Consider the following 21963-nt stretch of genomic DNA (forward strand, 5'->3'; position numbering starts at 1 on the left):
AGACTACTTGTTTTTATGGTTGTATAGTGTGGTGGTAATGCAGCTGTGCATGTTGATGTCAAGATGTCCTTTGAGTACTTTAATTTTTATATTAGTTTAGGCTTTCTTGAGAGATTTAATTCTTATGTCCTAGTCTCTTGATATTAAATATATGTTGAATTGAAGTATTTGTGGTGTTCTTTTTGTCAGGAGCCAGCTTCTGAACAGCAGCCTTTGAAACCACTCACTTGTGACCTGGAGGATGATTCTGATAAATCACAAGGTCAGAATGAAAACTATGACTTATCATTCAATAGTAATTATTAATATATAGATCTGGATTATACTAATAATGGGGGGGAACCCCCAGAGCATGTCTACCTACCTTGTTTCTAGTTTTGGTAAAAATAGAGACTGTAGGTAAGTTTTTCCCCAGTTATTTGCTGTGTTTATCACTCCTGTTTTAAGAAATACAATTTGTTGGTATTTGTGGTATGGTATGTTGTAAGAAACATTTAGGATGAGGTCGGTGATTTTTTTTAAAACTTCTTTACAAACCTCAGCAATATTGACATCATTAGTTAACTGAAATTTTACCTGAGATTCTCAATAGTTGCTGCAGTTGGAGAATACAGAGGGAGAAAGGAAGGAGTATCACTGATTTATCTAGATTTAGTTACTGCTAGAATTAGTATGATTAAGGTAGTGTCTAGGGATTAACTATTTGTTTTTGATTTTGCTTCTTAAGACATCAGACATTTAAGCAGCAGTGTTTCCTAAACTTTTTATGGCATGATAAACATACAAAAATGATAACGTTGCTAGCACATTGAGGCAAGTGGAGGGGGTGCCTGTTAGCATGATCACCCTGAAGGCTGAGGGGATGGCTATCCTGATGTATCGATAACTGTAGCACATTGGTTGGGAGATCCTGCTATAGAAATCTAGCTAGTGAAATGTATATTTAGTTAATGTGTTGCCATGAATGTAAATATACTTGAGTTGAGTGGTCTTGCATCAAATATAGAAGTGGAACAATCATATCCAGAGGCACAGAAGTAGTTCAGAAATATTTGCAGTGGAAACTAGAGGTGTAGAGTGTAGGGTTTTTTTCCCCAACAAAAACATGATCTTTCTTGCTGTTTTTTTTACGATTGACTCTACCCCTCACATATATATATATATATATATATTTTTTTTTTTTTTTTTTTAAATTTATATCACTGCAACCAGTCTTATTCAAGGCAGGCATGACTTCTTAGTTGCCAGTAGCATGTGAGATCTTAGTTCCCCAGCCAGGGATTGAACCTGCATAGCCCCCATTGCAAGGCAGGTTCTTAACTACTGGACCACCAGGGAAGTACCCTACTCCTCACATATTATAAAGCATCTTGCAAGTATCTTTGCTTTGCTTATGTGGATAGCGAGTACACTATACTAAGTAAGCCTAACCCTGGTTATATACTTTGTTTGCAAGATAGTACCTTCTTATGTAATAGTTAATGGCTTTTTAGAGCAGTCTCAAGAGGGATTCACTTTTATTAAGAGAGCCCAGTGAATAGAATAGTGAAGACTATTATAGTCTGATTTTCTGAAATCTTTTTCTGTTTTTCATGGAAAACTCCCAAATTGTGTCAATTTACGATTGAAAGTCCCTGGGAATGGGATACTGGGCAACTGTTGAATATCTATGCCCCTGGCACTTTTCTGAGAACTCAGGAAAAATGAAAATCTTTGAAAGTTCAGTACAAAATGCTATAATACAGAAATATCTTTCAATTTCTTATCAGAAAAGAGCTGGAAGTCTTCCTGCAATGAAGGGGAATCAGCTTCTACCTCCTATGTGCATCAGAGGTCACCTGGTGGTCCCACCAAACTGATCGAGATCATCTCAGACTGCAACTGGGAGGAGGATCGGAACAAGATTTTGAGCATCTTATCCCAGCACATCAATAGCAACATGCCACAGTCACTTAAGGTGGGCAGCTTCATCATTGAGTTGGCTTCTCAGCGAAAGAGCCGGGGTGAAAAGAATCCTCCTGTTTATTCTTCTCGTGTGAAAATCTCTATGCCATCATGTCAAGATCAAGATGATATGGCTGAGAAATCTGGATCAGAGACTCCTGACGGTCCATTATCCCCTGGGAAAATGGATGATGTCTCTCCCGTGCAGACAGATGCCCTGGATTCAGTGAGGGAGAGATTACATGGAGGCAAAGGTCTGCCCTTTTATGCAGGGCTTTCTCCTGCAGGGAAGCTTGTGGCCTATAAACGTAAACCCAGTTCAAGCACATCTGGGCTTATCCAGGTGAGAATTATCTTTAATCTGGATGTAGCACTTTTTTATACTTAGGTACCACCTTGATTTTTCAGAGCCTGTTGTGGGCCTTACATTATTTATCTTTGCATTCCCTGGGAACTGGGTGACAAAATCGTCATCTCTTTTTGTAATAGGCCTAGGTTAGATTCATATCTATGGTGAATTTTTGGCACATTTACAAACGGAAAGGTAGAGCCCTGTATTAGCTTATAGTTTTCTTTCTAGCCTTCCTAGAAAGTTGCCCTTAAGCTGTTCTACCTAGGCTATAGTGATATTTTGACAGTCAAGCAAGAATAGTAAGGGATTCAGTCTAGTTCTTGGGAGTATTATTAGCAGATAACTTTTAAAATAAAATGAAGTGAAATTAATTTTTAAGATAAGCAGTATATGTTTGAAAACTTGGGAGAAAATTTAAATTTAGGAAGATGTATTCAAATACATAAATTTTTAAAAAATCAAGCCACAGTTTACATGTTTTATCTTTATTTGATTCATAGAGTTCTTGCCAGTCTAATCTTTGTTATAGGGCAAATATCTATATCCTTGCTATTTAGTACTTCAGGCAGATATATTAGTAAAATTACACTGGCATGTAAAAAACCTTTTTGAAGGAAAGTTCTGAGGTAAAATGTAGTCATAGGTCCAAAAGAGTTTCTCCTTTTGTTCAGTGACATTAAATGCACTTTTATATCAGAGTACCAAATGTGGGGTCGTGTCTGACATTACTGTTAATTTAAGGTTACTTGACTTTACTAGATCAACTGCTTCTCTGGGTTAAGGACTGTGTCACCATTATAACTGATCTACCTAATTAAAAACTTTCTATTGCAGTTACTATATAACTGCTTCTGTTGATATTTCTTAAACTCTTAATGACGAGAGTGTTTTCTCCTTGTTTCATTTACTGATTGATGCTTTGAGAACAGCAACTTACCTGATATTTTAGTGAGACTAGGGCCCCTTCAAATACAGTCATAGAAATTTTGTGTTCTCCTGTCTAGGACTCAGAATGCCCCCATAAAATATGAACCTGCATAGCAGTCAGGCCACTGTAAGGTATGCTTTGGGAAAGCTGCTGAGTAGTCTTCAGAGCAAGTCCCAAAAGAGAAGACAGGAGTATCTGATCCAGACTCCACAGAGCCTGGAAAACTGTGTAGGAAAGTTTATTCCAGGATGGAAAGATCATATTCTTTGGCTCAAACTCGGGGCAAATATATACCTGATCTGTCTGGAAATAACAATTTTACCTAAGTAACAGAGTAATTTTGTGTCTTAGAAGAGGGAGTAGCTTGGTGTAGCTATTCTCCTTACTAGTTCTGTATTAATTTAGAGAGTAGGATTTTCTCTGCCTTATTCCACTTCCTCACCCCCTTTAAATGATGGAAAAGAGAGATGGAAAAAGATTTCTTCTATAGTCATTTAGCAATAAGACATAGAGAACTTAGGTAAGAAACTTGGGAAGTTTTGTTTTCTTTCTTTTTAAAATGATTCTCCTGTGTAAGATGGGCAGTCTGTCAACTCAGGCAATAGAGAAAAATCTTTACCTCATTCATTGATTCACTTTCTTCTGACAATTTAGTGGCAACTTAAAAAAAACTACAATAAATTTCAACTAGCATTTGAGTCCAGGTTTTGTGCAAAAGATGAAGACAATTGTCTTCAAAATTGACTTTTTTGAAAATTGGAAACTAAGGTGACTTTGTAGCTTAGGTATTTGTAACAGTGACTTTCTCATAACTTAAAGCAGACTTCCATATATTTTTCAAATATGAAGGACCCTTGTGAGAAAGCTTCATTATGCCTCTGGTCTCATCAGAGAGATTCTGTGGAACACAGTTACTCATTTTTATGCCGATGATTATTAATAGCTCAACCATAATTGCTTATTGACAAGTAGAACAATTGGATGATTCCTTAGATTTGACTGTGTCTTCCACAAATCTAGAATGCAGGTATGATGAGTTTCTAAGATTCTCTGTTTTTAAACTTCCAAAATGAAGGAGATGTGATTAGTTGAGAATATCAGATGGCAGCATATTTTTTCATCTCCTAAATACTCAGATTATACCAAATGGGAAAAGTCCATTTCTTTTTCCCTTTAAATCTGAAAAATAGACTTTTAAAATCTTGTAAAAATGAAACCCTTGTCAAGGGAGATGAGTTAGCCAGAGAATTTTATCTTTACAGAATTTCTCTTTGCCACTTGTTTCAGGTTAATGGTAAGAGTTACCCGCAGGCTAAGTTGCTATTGGGACAGATGGGGGCATTGCATCCAGCCAATAGGCTAGCTGCTTATATCACAGGCAGGTTGCGACCCTCAGTCCTGGACCTCTCAACCCTCAGTACTGTCATCTCCAAGGTAGCATCCAATGCCAAGGTGGCTGCATCCAGGAAACCACGTACCCTGTTGCCTTCAACATCCAATTCCAAAATGGCATCATCTTCTGGCACTACAACAAATCGCCCTGGGAAGAATCTGAAGGCGTTTGTCCCAGCGAAAAGACCAATTGGTAAGTTGGACTGTTTATATGTTTTGGGAAGGGTTGTGACTTGGTGCTGGGCCAGTGGATACAGATATGGAGGTTGTAAAACTTAGAGAAATATAGAAATTGGCACTTTTTTTTCTTGATGTTTATCTTGCCTGAATTTAACTAATTTTTTAGTAACTCTTCTGATGACCTACAAAACTAAATAAATTGAATTATAGTTAGTTTTATAGTTATTTCCCAGACTTTTAGACTGGTTTTGTTAACGTGGAAAAGACTTAGCTTTTTAATTTTGTTTTGCAGAAGGGAATACATATTCCTAAGTACTTTCCCTAATTTACTATTTCTCCAATGAGGACTGGTGTTTTTGGTAACCAATCGTATGTATGTTCCTCGAATTTATGAAACCAAGGAGCTAGCAAAATCAAAATGCATTGAGTTGGTATAGACTTAGAGTAGAAGACTCTTGTAAAACATAATTCTGGGAACATTGCTTTATTATATTTATCCCTATTCTGTGAGTAAAAACCTAATTTATTTAACATCTCAGAGTCTGTAATAAATTGCCTCCTTGAAATCATTTGTGTTTTAGAATTGATAGTATATACAGTTGATTTTATTGGATTCCTCTTTTTGTTTTTTTCACATCTGTTTAGAAATGTTAAGTAAAAATGTTTGCTGTGTTTTTATTCCTCTTAATAGGAAATTGAAATCTCTGGCTAAATGCTGGAGTTGTGTGAAGATGGAGTATAGGCATTGCCTTAAAAAGAACTCTTTCTACCTCTTGTTAAAAAGGTAGCTTTAACTGGTGATTTAAAAAAAAAAAAAAATTGTCTTATCCTGCCCTCTTCTGAAATGTCTTTTTGCATATTTCTAAAATGCAAAACTTCACTGTCTTGTAAAAGGACAGCAATAAAGAGGTAGAGGTGCTGTGACAGAAGGAAGTGGTGCAAACAAATTTTAAAATTAGAATTAGGAATACAACTTCCTTATTTTCTTCCTCTGTTTTAGATGATGAAGTTGCGTGCTGCTGTGCTATACAGTCTTTTTAGTGTTTTGGCAGTTTGACTGTATTGCATAACCAAAGGAATTTCAGAAGGAACATCCAATTTTATTCCCTTTAGTTGTTAGAATTTTGAAAGTTAGGTTTGGGTGGACAGGTATGTTTGACTACAGGTAGGTAATACCTGTAAGAAATAGACCCAGTGGTGCACAGTAAATGTTGATAAACACAATCACTACAAGGATGAAATATGAGAACTGAAGATTTTTGACCTGCAAATTTTTATTTGCAGCGGCTCGACCCTCTCCTGGTGGTGTGTTCACACAGTTTGTGATGAGTAAAGTTGGAGCCCTGCAGCAGAAGATCCCTGGAGTTAGCACACCCCAACCCCTAACAGGGCCACAGAAGTTCAGTATCAGACCTTCTCCAGTAATGGTCGTCACACCTGTGGTTTCTTCTGAGCCAGTTCAGGTGTGCAGCTCTGTGACTGCTGCTGTCACTACCACCACCCCTCAAGTGTTTTTAGAAAGTGTTCCTGCTGTGATACCTACGACTGCTCTATCTGACGTGGGAACTAAAGAAACTACTTATTCTTCTGGTGCCACCACTGCAGGGGTTGTTGAGGTCACTGAAACTAATACCAGCACCCTTGTAACACCTACCCAGTCTACAGCCACTTTGAACCTTATCAAAACGACTGGGATAACTACCCCTGTGGCTTCAGTTGCTTTTCCTAAGTCTTTGGTAGCATCTCCTCCAACCATAACTCTTCCTGTTGCTTCCACTGCCTCCACCTCCATAGTCGTGGTGACCACAGCTGCATCTTCTTCCATGGTGACCACACCAACTTCATCTCTGAGCTCTGTTCCCATTATACTCTCGGGAATTGATGGGAGTCCACCAGTGAGCCAGAGACCAGGTAAGGCCTAGATGTTACAAGCTGGTTTACTTTATAGCTGGTTATATAACTTTGTGGTTCTGATAGAATTATAGGTATATATATCAAGTGTTTCTGCTATAACAGAAAAAAAAAACTTTACATTCTGCAAAACTGAACACTAAAACTAATGGACATCATGGTAAATACAGGGTTAGGACAATCAGTGAACATCTGTGCAATTTTGTAACCAGTGAGTGAGTGAAAGTGACTCAGTCATGTCTGACTGTTAGTGACCCCATGGACTCTAGCCTGCCAGGTTCCTCTGTCCATGGAATTCTCTAGGCAAAAATACTGGAGTGAGTAGCTATTTCTTCCTCCAGGGTATCTTCCCAACCCAGGTATTGAACCCAGGTCTCCTGCGTTGAAGGCAGATTCTTTACAGTGAGCCACCAGGGAAGCCCCAGAATGCTAATAAAACCTGTTACCTTCCAGATAAACAGCCTTAACAGATGGTTTAGTGGGGCTAGAGATTTTCTCAGGAAATTAAAAATATTCAAAAGCATTAGAATGGAAATGCTACATATGGGAGTGGAAGTCTGAGCCAGTAGAGCAGCCATTAAAGTGGGTGGAGGAGGAAGTGCAGCTCTTGTGTGTTGAGAGCTAAGGGCTCACATCTCTGAGGGAACCAAATGTAGGTGTGCCCTGTTTTGGGAGTGGGAGGGCTGCTGCTTTATATTTAAAAAGGACAGATCAGTGGGCTTCTGCTTATGTTGCAACCAAGCTGAGGGCCTTTTCTCTCCTTGCTTAAGATTAAAATTCTAGGTCCTCTTGCCTAGTAAAAATCATTTGTGAATCAGCCCAACTCCTATATTACTATTGACATTCTCTTAATTGAAATAGAAATAAGGAAGCATATTTCTTTGTTTAGGACTCTGATATTTTATATGTAAACTTTTTAGTTAAAATTAAATTTTTTCTCTTGTTGGCTTAGTTTAAGTGAATTTGAAATAGAAATAGTTCACACTTTGGTCACTTTTATATCCTAATTCAACCAGCTAAAGTAAGTTGTTACCTTAGTAGACTCAAAGAAGAATTAGTATGGAAAGGAGTGTGAGAGATGAGGCTTTGCAGGATATAGTGTGTGTGTTAGTTGCTTAGTTGTGGCCAACTCTTTGCGACCCTATGGACTGAGAGGCTCCTCTGTCCATGGACTTCTCCAGGCAAGTGTACTAGAGTGGGTTGCCATTCCCTTGTCCAGAGGATCTTCCTGACCCAGGGATTGAAGCCGGGTCTTCTGCATTGCAGGTAGATTCTTTACCATCTGAGCCACCAGGGAAGCCCCTACAGGATATAAGGGGGAATAAAATAACTGACAACAGTTCTGTCTTGGTTATTGATAGTTTTCCTACTAAATATTTTTGTCTTCAGGGGCATAGTTTAAATCCCTGTAGATATTTTAGGAAAGAAGGGATGTGTAAATTGAAGTGCTGTTGAAAGGAAAAGTGGATGACTGTCAATTTTGTTGTCTTTTGTTACTTCCTATCAACACACATACCAAAAAATGGCTAATATTATTTCAAAAGTAAGATTGTTGTTGATGAAGCCTTTTTGATTTTCTTTTGAAACTCATAGTTCACATCTTGTCATATTTTAACTGGTCACGTCTTCTAAATCATGTATTCTAACCTTTCTTTATATTGTTAATTATGTCATGAAACTGTGAAGTTGTTTACCTTTTGTAGTTCATTTTCTTTCAGATTTCAGTCACTCAGAACATATGTTCAGGTATTTTGCTCTGATTCCCATTTATATTCTTATATAATTGATTTACTATTTTTATTTAAATCAAGCCATTTGTTCACTTAAATATACTTTTAAAAGGAGCAGTATTACTGTAATTGGAAACCAACATTATTTACCAGAATGGAGGGTAGTCTCTTAAATAAATAAAATGAACCAATAATAATAAAAAGTATCAAATACTAGCCAGCTCCTGTGTGTTTTTAACATGTGACCTGCTCTCTGTTAATGAAGGAAGTTAGAAAATACTGGCATAATCTTTTTTAATTTTAATATTAAAGACATAATATCAGAGACATAATTTCTTCTGTATTTAATCAAAAGATTAAAATTCTGACAGTATAATATGATGTTATTCTATATGACATACAACCTAAAAGTATCTTCTGTAATATTACTTGAGGAAATGCTAGTTGCATATTTTCTTATCTGCTCTTCTATAAATGGAGCTGACTCACATCACTGCCAACTTCTAAGGAAGTATGTGATTTTGTTACAGGTTCCTAAAGTGGATCCCAGCTCGGGGATTTAGACCTCTGACTTTGATTTGACTTTCCATCCTTTGTCTTTCCCTTCTTCCCCTCATACAGTGCAATAAGTAATCACTTACTTAGTGTGTATGTTAAAGGCTGCTTTGGGAGTAATTTGGTTTTGAATCATTCTGTAAAACAATTTGAATAGAAATTTTCAAGAAATTAAGAATGCTTTAACATGTTTCTTAATCACATAGGATAGACGATTTTTTTTGTTTCTTTAAAAAGTTGCACACTTTTTTTTATCAGTTTGGTCTTGTGTTATTTCTTTTTCAAAAGTAATCTTGTATCTTCTATAGTAATTTGTCATGTAAATGTTAAGGAGTGTCACTTTCTTTTAGAAATTTGATACCTTTTTTGGGCAAAGTGCATATTACATATTAAAATCTTTGTTTTGTTTGGCTTGTTAATTTTTCTGTTTAGTGACAAACTGATGAAAATTTTTATTTAAAAATGTCAAAAAAAGAATAATTGAAAATAATAATATTAAAGAAGTTCAGTAATTTGAATGGTAATATTAGATCACTTTCATTTATGCTTACTATTATCGTTATTCCTACTTGTTTATTCCTGTGACCAAAAACACATACTGTTTTTTCCCATATCCTTGGTGTTTTCTTCCAGACATTGAAGTGCATCTTTCGGCACTATTAATGTTTTGAAATCTCTTAATTTGCATCTTCTGCATTAAATTTCTGCCTTTTCTATTTCAAATCTATGTTTTGCCTCTTCTTAACCAGGCTTTATTTCCCTGCTTCTTTGATGTCTCTTAATTTCAGTCCATTTGGGGGGATATGTGTGTTTTTTCCTTCTGAAAAATAATTTTCACAAATCTGTATGCTTTGCTTATTCATCAATGAACTTCAAAGGTCAAGAGGTTTTTTGGTACCTTGTGATTTTTAGTCTTTGACTTTGTCTTCCTTGAGTAAGACCTGTTAAACTAAGTCATAGCCTGTTAAGTGTTTGACAGCCTGAATTTTTAAGTTGAACAGAACATTTAGTTGAACTTTAATGAGATCCAGGTTTAGAGGCCTGCCCATGTTCTTTCATTAGGCAGAAGTATTATCTCTTTAAATGCACCTCTTGACAGTTGATACTTTCTTTTTTTACCTGTCTAAATGTAAGGCCCTGTAAAGTCTGGTTAATACTTAAGTTTAAAGGAAATTGTTCTCAGCCATAAGTCCTGTAAGTCATATATCATGGACATACAGAATTTTGCCAGCTCTGTAATTTAAACTTGTACTTATTTGTAACATGGTTAGATTCTTTGTCATAATTATTTTTTCCCAAGTATTAAAGGGAAATTCTGATACTATGTTTCCATTTCCTGTTTTTTAGAAAATGCCCCTCAGATTCCAGTGGCTCCTCCACAGGTTTCTCCTAACACAGTGAAACGTGCTGGACCTCGATTGTTGTTGATTCCAGTGCAGCAGGGTTCTCCTACTCTTAGACCTGTCCCAAACACACAACTTCAGGGACATCGGATGGTCTTGCAGCCTGTTAGGAGTCCAAGTGGAATGAACTTATTCAGGCACCCTAATGGGCAGATTGTCCAGCTTCTCCCTTTGCATCAGCTTCGAGGATCTAATAACCAGCCCAACTTACAGCCTGTCATGTTTCGGAACCCAGGTATAAAGTTAGAGATATTTTTGATAAGTTTCTCTTTTTTCTTGAATCATTTGGTCATGTGGTATATTAATATACCAGGATTGGTCTTACCAGTCTCTTGAAATCACCTGTTAGGAAAAAAATATGTACTTTGAAAGTCTTTGATGTGGGCAATGGTGATTTAAAATGCTTTTTTTCCCCTCACCAGGGTCTGTGATGGGAATCCGTTTACCCACTCCTTCCAAACCTTCAGAGACTCCACCTTCTTCGGCTTCGCCTTCTGCTTTCTCCGTTGTGAATCCTGTAATTCAGGCTGTTGGATCTTCTCCAGCAATGAATGTTATCACTCAGGCACCATCCTTGCTTTCTTCTGGAACTAATTTTGTGTCTCAGTCTGGTACATTGACTCTGAGGATTTCCCCTCCTGAACCACAAAGTTTCACAAGTAAAACAGCCTCTGAAACCAAACTGACCTATAGTTCAGGAGGGCAGCCTGTTGGTACAGCCAGTCTTATTCCTCTCCAGTCTGGTAGTTTTGCCTTGTTGCAGCTCCCAGGACAAAAGCCTGTTCCCAGCTCCATTCTTCAACATGTTGCTTCACTTCAGATGAAAAAAGAATCTCAGAATGCAGACCAGAAAGATGAAACAAGCTTTTTAAAAAGAGAGCAAGAAACTAAGAAAGTTCTGCAGTCAGGAGGAGAAGCTGTAGAGCCTGAGACTAATATAATAAAACAAAACTCAGGAGCTGCTGTCTCAGAAGAAACTTTGAATGATTCCTTGGAAGATGGGGGTGATCATTTGGATGAAGAATCCCTTCTAGAAGAAGGGCCTGCAGCTGTTAAACCTTCTGAGCATGTCTATAGCACTGGCTCACACGCAGGTGAAGACTATAAAGATGTTGAGGAAGAATATGGGGTTAGGAACCGTAACAGTTCCAAAGAAAAACTGACTGTTCTAGAAGTTAAGACCATTTCTGGAAGAGCCAGTAACATGACAGTCCAAAGTGTGAATAATGTGCAACTTAAAAAACTTGGTGATGTGAAAGTGGAACAGCAGAAAGGCTTAGACAATCCAGAGGAAAAATCAAATGAATTTCCAATTATCTCTAAAGAAGAAAGCAAAGTTGAATTTTCAGGCAGTAGAGTTGTGGAGCAGCAATCTAATCCAAAGCCAGAGGCCAAGGAGAAGGGATGTGGAGAGCCTCTGGAGAAGGACAGCATTAGGGAGAGGTGGAGAAAACACCTAAAGGGCCCTTTGGCCCAGAAATATGTTAGAACTTCACAAGAAGGCAAGAACAAGACAAATGAGCAGTTAATTAAAGAAACAAAAACTTGTAAGGAAAATTCAGATGTGTTTCAACAAGAACACAGTATCTCTGATTTACTTGGAAAAAGTGGAACTACTGAGAATGCCAGAATTGTAAAAACTGAATGTGATTCTTGGAGTAGCATTTCTAGTCCTACAACCTTCTCCATTGTCCCCAGGAGAGCTGCCAAAGGGAGCAGAGGGGACGGACATTTTCAAGGTCACTTACTGCTCTCAGGAGAACAGATAAAACCAAAGCAAGAGAAGACGGGTGGGAGAAGCAGTACTGACTTCACTGTCTTGGAGTTGGAAGAGGATGATGAAGATGAGAATGAGAAAACCGATGATTCTATTGATGAGATTGTGGATGTTGTTTCTGACTACCAGAGTGAGGAGGTTGATGATATAGAAAAGGTGGTGAGCCCATTTTTGTTGTGACTGAAACCTCAAGAATTTAAATGATTCATTAGAGACAATAGTTTTTCCAGAAGATAACTAAGACCTGATACATTCAGTTGGATGCCTAGGTTTAAATCATGGTTAAATGACTTTGTAGTTTTTAGGCTGTGTCAGTCAGGTAACATTTATTGAGCTTATATTGTGTTTTGAGACTTGTCTGATATTATACAGGAAGGCTGGTTTAAGCCTTGGGGGAATAGATGCTTTGAGAGTCCCTATCAAATTAGGTTTTGTTTTTGTTTTTTTTTTTTAAATCCTGAAATCACTATTCCCATTTGATCTCAGGTGTTTTTTTTCCCACATTTTTTATGCAAAGTTGTTCTAGCTTATCTGGTAGATATATATAAGAAACAGGGAATGGGTGGCCTTAGAACTGGAAGATAATTTGTCTATCAGCATTTGTAGAGATGTTTTTTGTTTTGGAGAGAAATGAAAAACATCATTTAATATTTTATTATCACCCTGCCTAAAGTTGCTTTCTAACCATGTCCTAAAATTGAATAATTAGTGTCTAGAATTTATATTCTAACCTCTGGTCATCTTCCTTTGTAATTTGACCTTTATAATTTATTTTTATTTTTTTATTTTGCTGAAGCCATTTTTATAGACTTCTGTGTAGAGTTGTATTTGCTGAACTAAGTAATTGAGCATCAGTATGATATAGGGCAGGAGTTGGGCAAACTTTTTTGTAAAGGGCCAGTTTGTAGATATTTTAGACTCTGCAGGCTAGGTGACTTGCTTTTGCAGCTACTCAGTTGCTGCTGTGGAGGGAAAGCAGCCATAAACAGTAGTAAGTGAATGAGTGTGGCTGTGTTCCAGCAAAAACCTCAGTTATAGAAACAAATGGGAGCCTGTGGTGTGCTGTCCCCTTCCCCTGGTGTAAAAACATAAGGAGGTTATAGCCATCTGCCTGTGGGGTATCCCTCTGTTCAGGAGCAGATAATACGGCCCTTTGCAATGATTGTCTCGCATGGCAGTTTTAGAATCTCACTCCTTTTGAGATTCATTTGTTCTTTGTGTTACCTGGTCCTCCTCTGTTAATGCCTAACTGTCTTAGGCAGATAAAACATAGCAAAAAGGTTTACATTTAAAACTAAAATGTCTACGTATTGAAATGTTTCTGTGTCGTTATTTCTGAACCTCACCTGTCTCATTTGTAAATGAGATGGATAATTCTATATGCATTTGCCTCGCGTTCTATCTATAACCTCATCTTTTTGAGGACTTAGATCTGTAGGTTATTTAGGAGTTAGATTGCCAATCTTGTTGCACTTTTTGCAGTCTCATAAGTCAGCCTAGGTAAGCATCAGACCAAAAACAGTCCAGCTTTATTTTAATTAAAATTTTTTTCTATTATGGTTTGTTACAGGATATTGAATATAGTTCCATGTACCATACAGTAGGATTTTATTGTTTATCCATTCTATATATAATAGTTTGCATCCAGTCCATCCCTTACTCACCACTCCTCCCCCTTGGCAACCACAGGTCAAAAACAGTCCTGCTTTAAAGTCAGTGAAAACTATTGCTCAGTAGAACTGACTTAATGGAACCTTTAGAGTGTCTTAGTCATACAGAGTAGCATTGCTTGAACTTCCAAATGGGAAATCTGACAGGTACACTGGCCATTTTAAAGTAAGGGCGTTCAAATTTAAATTCTACATTGTATTTATGTATATGTTGACACCTATGATAGCTTTATGCCTGTATTAAGCATTATATTGGAATAGTGTAAGGAAAGTTGTGAGTAGCCTTTTTAATTTAAATCTTCCCTGATTAAGTTAATTGGATATTATTTACAAAGCCTCCAATTAAAGCCATGTAATACATATTCTTCAGTTTAAATATTATAAAGCATCTGCCTACATTAGCATTCAAACTTTTGGGGTTCTGTTGGTTTAGATTCCCAAAGTTAATTTTAATATGCATTGATTAATACACAATATTTAGGTGATGATTAAATTGGGGATCATAAATGATGTCATTTATGTCTGTTAACCATAGGGAGCCTGTAATTTGGGAGTAAGTAATTTTTCCGGTGAGATTAAAATAGAACTAATAAAGTGATAGGGATGCTTCATTTTGAGTTGTGCTTCTTTGGTACAGTACAGTTATAGATGACATATACTCTGTTTAGTTTCTGGCATAATAAATACTATTTTTAAAGGTGGACTTAGAAATTCTATCCGCATAGCCCATAATCCATATAGTTTGTGTGCATGCTAAGTTACTTCAGTTGTATCTGATTCTTAGTGACCCTATGGACCATAGCCCACCAGGCTCCTCTGTCCATGGGATTTTCCAGGCAAGAATACTGGAGTGGGTTGCCGTCCCCTCCTCCAGGGGATCTTCCCGACCCAGGGATTGAACCCATATCTCTTACATCTCCTGCATTGGCAGACAGGTTCTTTACCAGTAGTGCCACCTGAGAAGCCTCTCATATAGTCCTCTGTTGTGAGTTTCTTTGGTAGGTGCTCAATAAATGCTTACCGATTGACTCCTCTTTTGGTATAATAAGCAGTACAGCAAGCCTGGGCTTCTTTTGGTATCTGAAATTCTTCAAAAGCTCTCATTCTGTGGGATTGAGATACTTAGAAGATTGGGCTATATTCTGTTTCCATATCTACCTTGAATGTGTTTTTGTGGGTGTTTAATATGGGGTTAACCATGAAGCACTTTTTTTTTTTTTTTCATGAAGCACTTTTACACTAGAACTTGAGTTTTTCTGCTTTCTACCTTCTCCCTCACCATGTTTTATTTGATTGCTATTTAATCTTTAGATTTATGCAGCTTTAATATATCTGTACTTGAATTTGTCCACTTGCAGTAATATTGAAGCATCAACACAGCCCTTTGGAGACTCTTGTCTCTTTAGTCTAATCATGTCTGATGTTGGGTTGTCAAAAAAGTTTGTTCAGATTTTTCTATACCATCTTGTGAAGAAACCTGAATGAACTTTTTTGGCCAACTCAGTATATCTGTGACTTATAATGTAGTTCTTAGTTGTTAGCCCTAACCATATGCTGTCTATATGACTTATTTCCATTTTAAGATTAACAGGTTTAAGGTTAGCAGTACTCATGGTTTAAGATCAATGTTTGGCACTGGTTGGCTTTATAAGGGAAACAGTTGAAAATTTTAGTTGTGCTTGCTTCCCAATGCTTTATTTACTGTTGGACTGCTGTATTTCAGAATAACTGTATAGAATACATTGAGGATGATGAAGAACAAGTGGATATTGAGACTGTAGAAGAGCTCCCTGAGGAAATTAATGTCGCCCACATGAAGAGCACAACTGTCCATACAGAGATTTTGAAACAGCCGTAAGTCTTATTTTTCTTTGGATTGTTGTTTTTTGTTGTAGTTTTGTGACCATAAGCAAAACTGAATGTTCTAGTCAAGAGTTCTGGGTAACTGACATAGTTCCTTTATTTCTCTAGCTTTTTTTCTTATTAGTAGATGAGGAAAGGAGCTGAAATTCAGAGGTAATTAACTTCCTTGTTATTGCTAGGAAACAGTATATAAATGTGAATAACATGCTTTCTGAGCCTGATACATTGGCATTAAAATACTAATTTTGCTAGTTTGTAGCTATTTAACCTTGGGCAAGTGTGTAATCTCTCTGAATCTTAGATTCTTTACCTATGAAATGAGGAAAATGTCCTTTTTAAAGGGATTAAATCAGATAATATATGAAATAACTAGCATAACTGATACAGTGGACTACTCAATAAAGTTCTGGTTGTAAATTCTAAATTTGGTTACTTTGCTAGTTGAACAGGTGAGGTATGGTTAGAAACATTTTCCTGCCTGTTCAGCTGATGAAATGAAAATACAGAGAGAATGATAAGATGACTTAGGAAAAAATGTTATGCTTTAGTAAACCTTATATTGATTAGGAATTGGGCTATGAGAGAAAGAAGGTAAGAGTTCTTTTGTGCCAGACATTGTGCTTTTCAAGCTATTGTATCATCAGCTACCTAAAGTAGCAATGAGTTGAGAAAGAGTAATTATTCATTCCTACTGGGAAAGTCGAAGGTAGGGATATGGTGGTATTTTTCTTCACTTCAGGGCTATTTGGAGGGTCCTTCAATTACCTGGACTTCCCAGTTAGTGGTAAAGAACCTGCCTGCCAGTGCAAGCGACACAGGTTCCATCCCTGGGGTGGAAAGATCTCCTGGAGTAAGAAATTGCACCCCACTCCAGTATTCTTGCCTGGAGAAAACCATGGCTAGAGGAGCCTGGCAGGCCACAGCCCATGGGGTTGCAAAGAGTTGAACATGACTGAGAGCACACACAAACACCTCAGTTGCCTGCTGGTTATGATTGGAAGAATTTAAATCTCTTAAAAACTTAATTAGACTTAAGTTCAGTAATATTGCAGGATGTAAGTTCAATATGCTAAAATTGAGTTCTAAAACAATAGCAACAAACAAAATATAATTAAAAATACAAAAAAGCTGTTTGGGATTTTTGATAGAAGTTGTGTGAGACTTTTATAAAATGTTATTGAAAGACATTGAAAAAAATTGAAAAAAAAAAACAAAAACATTGACGAAGATTTCAGTAAATTTATGGACTGGAATAATAAAGGACCAAGAATAATCAACACTTAAAGAGCACAAACTGTAAAGGAACAAGTTGTTAAAAATTTGTCAGTAAAAAGGCGATTTCAGACTGTAAGGAAAATATTTGCAATGTGTGTTAGAGGATTAGTATCAAGGATATAAAATAATTCTTACAAGTCAGTAAGAAAACGGTGATCCATGGGCTTCCCTGGTGGTAAAAAAATCTGCCTGCCAATGCTGGCAACATGGGTTTGATTCCTAATCCAAGAAGATCCCACATGCCTCGGAGGAGCTAAGCCTGGGGGCTACTACCATCAAGCCTGTGCTCTAGAGTGCGGGAGGTACAACTGCTGAGCCCATGTACTGCAAGTATTGGAGCCCATGCCCTAGAGCCTGTGTGGAGCCTAGAGCTTCACAACAAGAGAAGCCACTGCAATGAGAAGCCTGCACACCACACAACTAGAGTAGCCCCTGCTCATTGCAACTAGAGAAAAGCCTGTGCAGCAATGAAGACCCAGCACAGCCGAAAATAAATAAATAAAATTAAGTAAATTTTAAAGAGATAGGAAAGAACAGTATGATCCAGTAGAAAAATAAGTAATGGATATCGTGGGCAAATCACAGAAGAGGAAACCTGGACTGCCAATAAACATACATAAATTTGTTCCCCCCTCACAAGTAATTAGGGAAATGCAGATTAAACCACAATGACTTTACGAAATTATACCCATAAGTTTGGATGAATTGAGATTTCTGAAGTATTGTTGTCTAGTTGTGGAACAATGGGAACATACTATAGGTGGGGTAGGAGTATGAGTTGTTATTACCTCTTTGGGTAGCAGTGTGATGTGACTACAGTTGAAGATGTGCATGCATTTCTTCCATCCATCAGTTCCACTCCTAGATATAGATCCTAGAAGGGTTCACACACATGTACGAGGGGTCATGTGTGGGGTTGTCCATTCAGCATTTGCCATTGTGAAAATTTGGATGCAACGTAAATAACTACTAACATACTAAAAAAATAAAATTTAGTCACACTTCGGAATACTATATAGCAGTTAAAATGATCAAACTACAAGTATTAACATATCTCATGTAATGTTGAATGAAACAAATCAGTTGAAGAAAGATACACATTACATACAAGCTTAAATTCTACATAATATTTTCTTTTTAAAGATGAATCAGTACATTCCTAGTAAAACTACATGAGAAGGAAGGAAGGCGATGAATGTGCCCATATTTTGGAGATATTTTATTTCTTAGGCTGAATGACAGATACCTGGATGTTGATTATGTATTTTGTTTGTACAGTTTTATATGTTTGAAATGTTTCACAATTGAAAAACGTAATTTGCAGTTTTAGGGTTTTTTTGGAGACTTTGAGAAAAAAGGGTATTGTTGAATAAATCATATTGCCACAAATGGGAATATGGGAAAAGAAGCCAGTCACAGTTTAGACAATTAGGGATGGTTTGGCTTTATATAGATTTGAAATAGGTCTTAGATTATTGAATTTCAATAAGACTTTGGAAAATACTGTCTTTATTTAGGTGCCGTACGCCTGTCTCTGCAGATGAAAAAGCTACTGAAAGGAGTCGAAAGGTATTTACAGTATATTTAATGATAATTGCTCATTTAATAAAATTGATAACATTTGTCCTTACAGGTAAAACAACATTAGTTATATTAATTATGACTTTTCAGGGCTGTTTTTACCAATGAGTTAATATAATCAGCTTTTTTGCCCCTTAATGAAATTATACTACTACTGTTTTTTTTTTTTTTTCCTAATTCTCCCCGTCGCGCTCCCCCCCCCCCCCCCCACCTAGTTGATAGAATAATTTAGAGGCATTAAAATGGGCATGGGATTTGTGAAACTTGATTTGCTTATTTGAAAACTAATTGTATAATGTAATGATGTGATGTGAAATAGGCTAGCATTCTTTCTTATCTAGACTCCTGATTTTTCCAGTGACCTAAGAAATTGCTTGTTATCTGAAATAATGGCTGACAATTCAGGGAGCCATGAGATTATAAATTTTCTTTGATTTTCTTAATATATTGTGTAGGATATCATGGTACCATGATTAAGCAAGATTTTCTCTTTATCCTTACTAACACTGTGGAAGAATTAATTTCAATTTTGAAAAATGTAGAAGTACAAATTACAGATTTGGGAGGTTTATAAAAGAGGGAAGAAGAAATAAAGGATATGAGTACTGATACCCTCATTTTACAGAGACACTGTCTATTGTGGATGAAATGAGAAATGGAGATAGAATTATATTCTAGTTGCAAAGGGATCAATAGAAGAACTAAATGATTTATCTGTATTAGGAAGATGGGATGGTGAGATGCAAGAGAGTGGTGAACTGAATTCTTTTCTGCATAGCAGGAAGTAAATAGTTAAAAGTATCATTTTTAACTTAGGATATAGACTTAAGAGGCAGAAAAAGCAACTCAAAGAATAAAAGTGGTTGTTTCTAAGGATCCAGGTATAGGTGCAAGGCACAGTTGCTTTTCATTATAAGCTCTTTACATTTTTATATTTTAAACCCTGTATGCATCTACTACTTTAAATGATTTAAAAATAGAATTAGAATAAATAAGAGAGAAAGGAAGCCTAAGGCATCCTGAGAGTTAAGGAAGACTTTCCTGAAAAATGCAAAGGTTTGTGTTTAATTGTTAAGTCATAAAGGAGGGTGGAAAGGGATAGGTGCAGGCAGCAACCTGTGTAATGACAGGGAGGTGTGGGATTATAGAGTGCTTAGGAAATGTACAGCACTTTGGAATGGTTGGAGACAACAGTGATTTAGGAAGAGTGGCAGTTGATCCTTTCCCAAATTGTAAAGGGTCTTCCAGTATTTAAGAAAAAATTTTAAATTTGTTTTCCACTAGTCAAGTTTTTCATGAAATTTGTGTCATAAAAGCAACTCTCAATAATAAATTATACACATAAACTTTTTAGAGTCCCTTTCTCAATCCCTCATTTGAAAACTGTTGAAATTTGAGCTGAGAAGTGATATCACATTAGCATGTTTTAGAATTTACACTGTTGATTTGGAGAAAAGAAAGACTGGTAGTAAGAGGACCAACTGAGAGGCTATTAAGATCCTCTAGGCAGAAGATGGTTGGTGTCTGATACAGAACAGTGCCATTTGGTGTGGTAGAAGAGGGTGGGTAGATGTGAAAGATACTTAGGAGGCAATCTTTTGTTTGGATAGGCTGCACAAGTTCCTCTAAAGCTAAAACCTGATTATTGGAGTGAAAAACTACAGAAAGAAGCAGAAGCTTTTGCGTATTATCGCCGGACACACACTGCCAATGAACGCCGCCGCCGTGGTGAAATGAGAGATCTCTTTGAGAAGTTGAAGATCACATTGGGGTTACTTCATTCTTCCAAGGTTTCCAAAAGTCTCATTCTTACTAGGGTAAGTCTGTGTAAATGACAGACAAATAAGAGCTTGACTAAAAGAATCTTCTTGAGATACATGAAAGGAAAAGGAAGAAAATTGAAATAGAACTTGTGTTTATCATTTGAATGTGGACTAGTGAGTGTCCAATAAATCCCTTAACAAGAAAATCTTTATGTTCAATCAGAGTTGCTTTTCATTGAAAGTCAGATTCTGAACCAGCAGAGTTAATTATTCATTTTAAAATAAAGTTAGAAACTGATAAACTCTGTTTACAACAATTTCTGTAAGTTTGTTCTCCATAGCACTTAGAAAAGTTTGTCATGGTGAAAGACACAAGACAACTACTATTTTGACATACTTCTTAATGGTTGACAGTCACTTTAAAGGAAATTGTAGTTTTCAAGCTAGCAGAAGTTTTAATTTTGCATGTAGAATAATAGCTAAGGTAATTTTGTTTCAATTGCTTATAATTAAAGGTTGGAAGAGTATAAGGCAAGCATTTTATCCCTCTAGAACAAGGTGGTTTCAACCAGATTTTGCTTAGAATAGGAGTTGATTTTAAAGTTGATTATTAAAATCTAAGCAGAGTAAAAAATGTTTTGTATCTCCTTGCAGTAGTGAAAATACCACTCAGTGGTGCTCTTCGTAAATAATCACTTTCCCTAGAAGTAGAAGCCAGAAAAGCCGCCTTTTTGGAATTGACTTTTTTTCCCACTTGTATACTTTATTATTTACGTTTTTATTAGAGTATAGTTGATTTACAGCGTTGTGTTAGTATGTTAGTTAGTTAGCTGTGTTAGTGAACCAGTTATACATATACATTGTTGTTGTTTAGTCCCTAAGTTGTTTCTGACTCTTTGCGACCCCATGGACTATAGCTCTCCAGGCTCCTCTGTCTGGGGGATTTTCCAGGCAAGAATACTGGAGTGGGTTGCCATCTCTTTCTCAAGGGGAACTTCGCTACCCACAGATCCAAATTGTGTCTCCTGCATTGGCAGAGAGATTCTTTACCGCTGAGCCACCAGGGTAGCCCATACATATATATATACGTACATCCACTCTATTTTAGATTCTTTTCCTGTACAGGCCAGTTACAGAGTATTGAGTAGGGTTGCCTGTGCTATAAATAGTAGGTTCTTACTGGTTATCTGTTTTATATATAGTAGCATGTATATGTCAGTCCCAGTCTTCCAGTTTATTATACCTCCTACCTGTTTCCCCAGTGGTAACCATAAATCATACAAACCATATTGTTTGTAAAACAATAAAAATCATTTTAAATTACATTATAAAGTTCTCTAAAATATTAGATTTAAAAGTTTTTATTAAACAAATTTGTGTAGACCTCACCTGTTTTTCAGAAAAAGCAAATTGATGGACATGATATTACTATTTCTCTTCTAGGCATTCAGTGAAATTCAGGGGCTAACAGATCAGGCAGACAAGTTGATAGGACAGAAGAATCTCCTGACTCGCAAACGGAATATTTTGATACGGAAAGTATCATCTCTTTCAGGTGAGATAATGGTGAATGATCTCTGGTAAAGGCCATAAATATAGCTTTAGTAAGGGAAATCCTTAGTAGATTTTTCAAATACTA

At 36.7% G+C, this 21963-nt stretch overlaps 1 protein-coding gene across 13 annotated transcripts in view; it reads left to right on the forward strand.

Moving 5' to 3' along the window:
- Positions 1-21963, forward strand: part of MGA (MAX dimerization protein MGA) — a 145423-nt gene that overhangs the window by 116825 nt on the left and 6635 nt on the right. For 9 of the 13 annotated variants that reach the window (XM_043471546.1, XM_043471535.1, XM_043471536.1 and 6 more), the window contains 10 exons: positions 190-262; positions 1770-2287; positions 4512-4809; positions 6081-6707; positions 10340-10630; positions 10818-12328; positions 15566-15696; positions 18498-18549; positions 20172-20378; positions 21768-21879. In XM_043471546.1, coding sequence (XP_043327481.1) covers positions 190-262; positions 1770-2287; positions 4512-4809; positions 6081-6707; positions 10340-10630; positions 10818-12328; positions 15566-15696; positions 18498-18549; positions 20172-20378; positions 21768-21879 — 3820 coding nt within the window. The remainder of the gene's footprint in view (positions 1-189; positions 263-1769; positions 2288-4511; positions 4810-6080; positions 6708-10339; positions 10631-10817; positions 12329-15565; positions 15697-18497; positions 18550-20171; positions 20379-21767; positions 21880-21963) is intronic. The other 4 variants (XM_043471544.1, XM_043471541.1, XM_043471542.1 and 1 more) reach the window with 4 other exon arrangements.

Source organism: Cervus canadensis, chromosome 6, assembly GCF_019320065.1.
Source record: "Cervus canadensis isolate Bull #8, Minnesota chromosome 6, ASM1932006v1, whole genome shotgun sequence".
Lineage (NCBI taxonomy): Eukaryota > Metazoa > Chordata > Mammalia > Artiodactyla > Cervidae > Cervus > Cervus canadensis.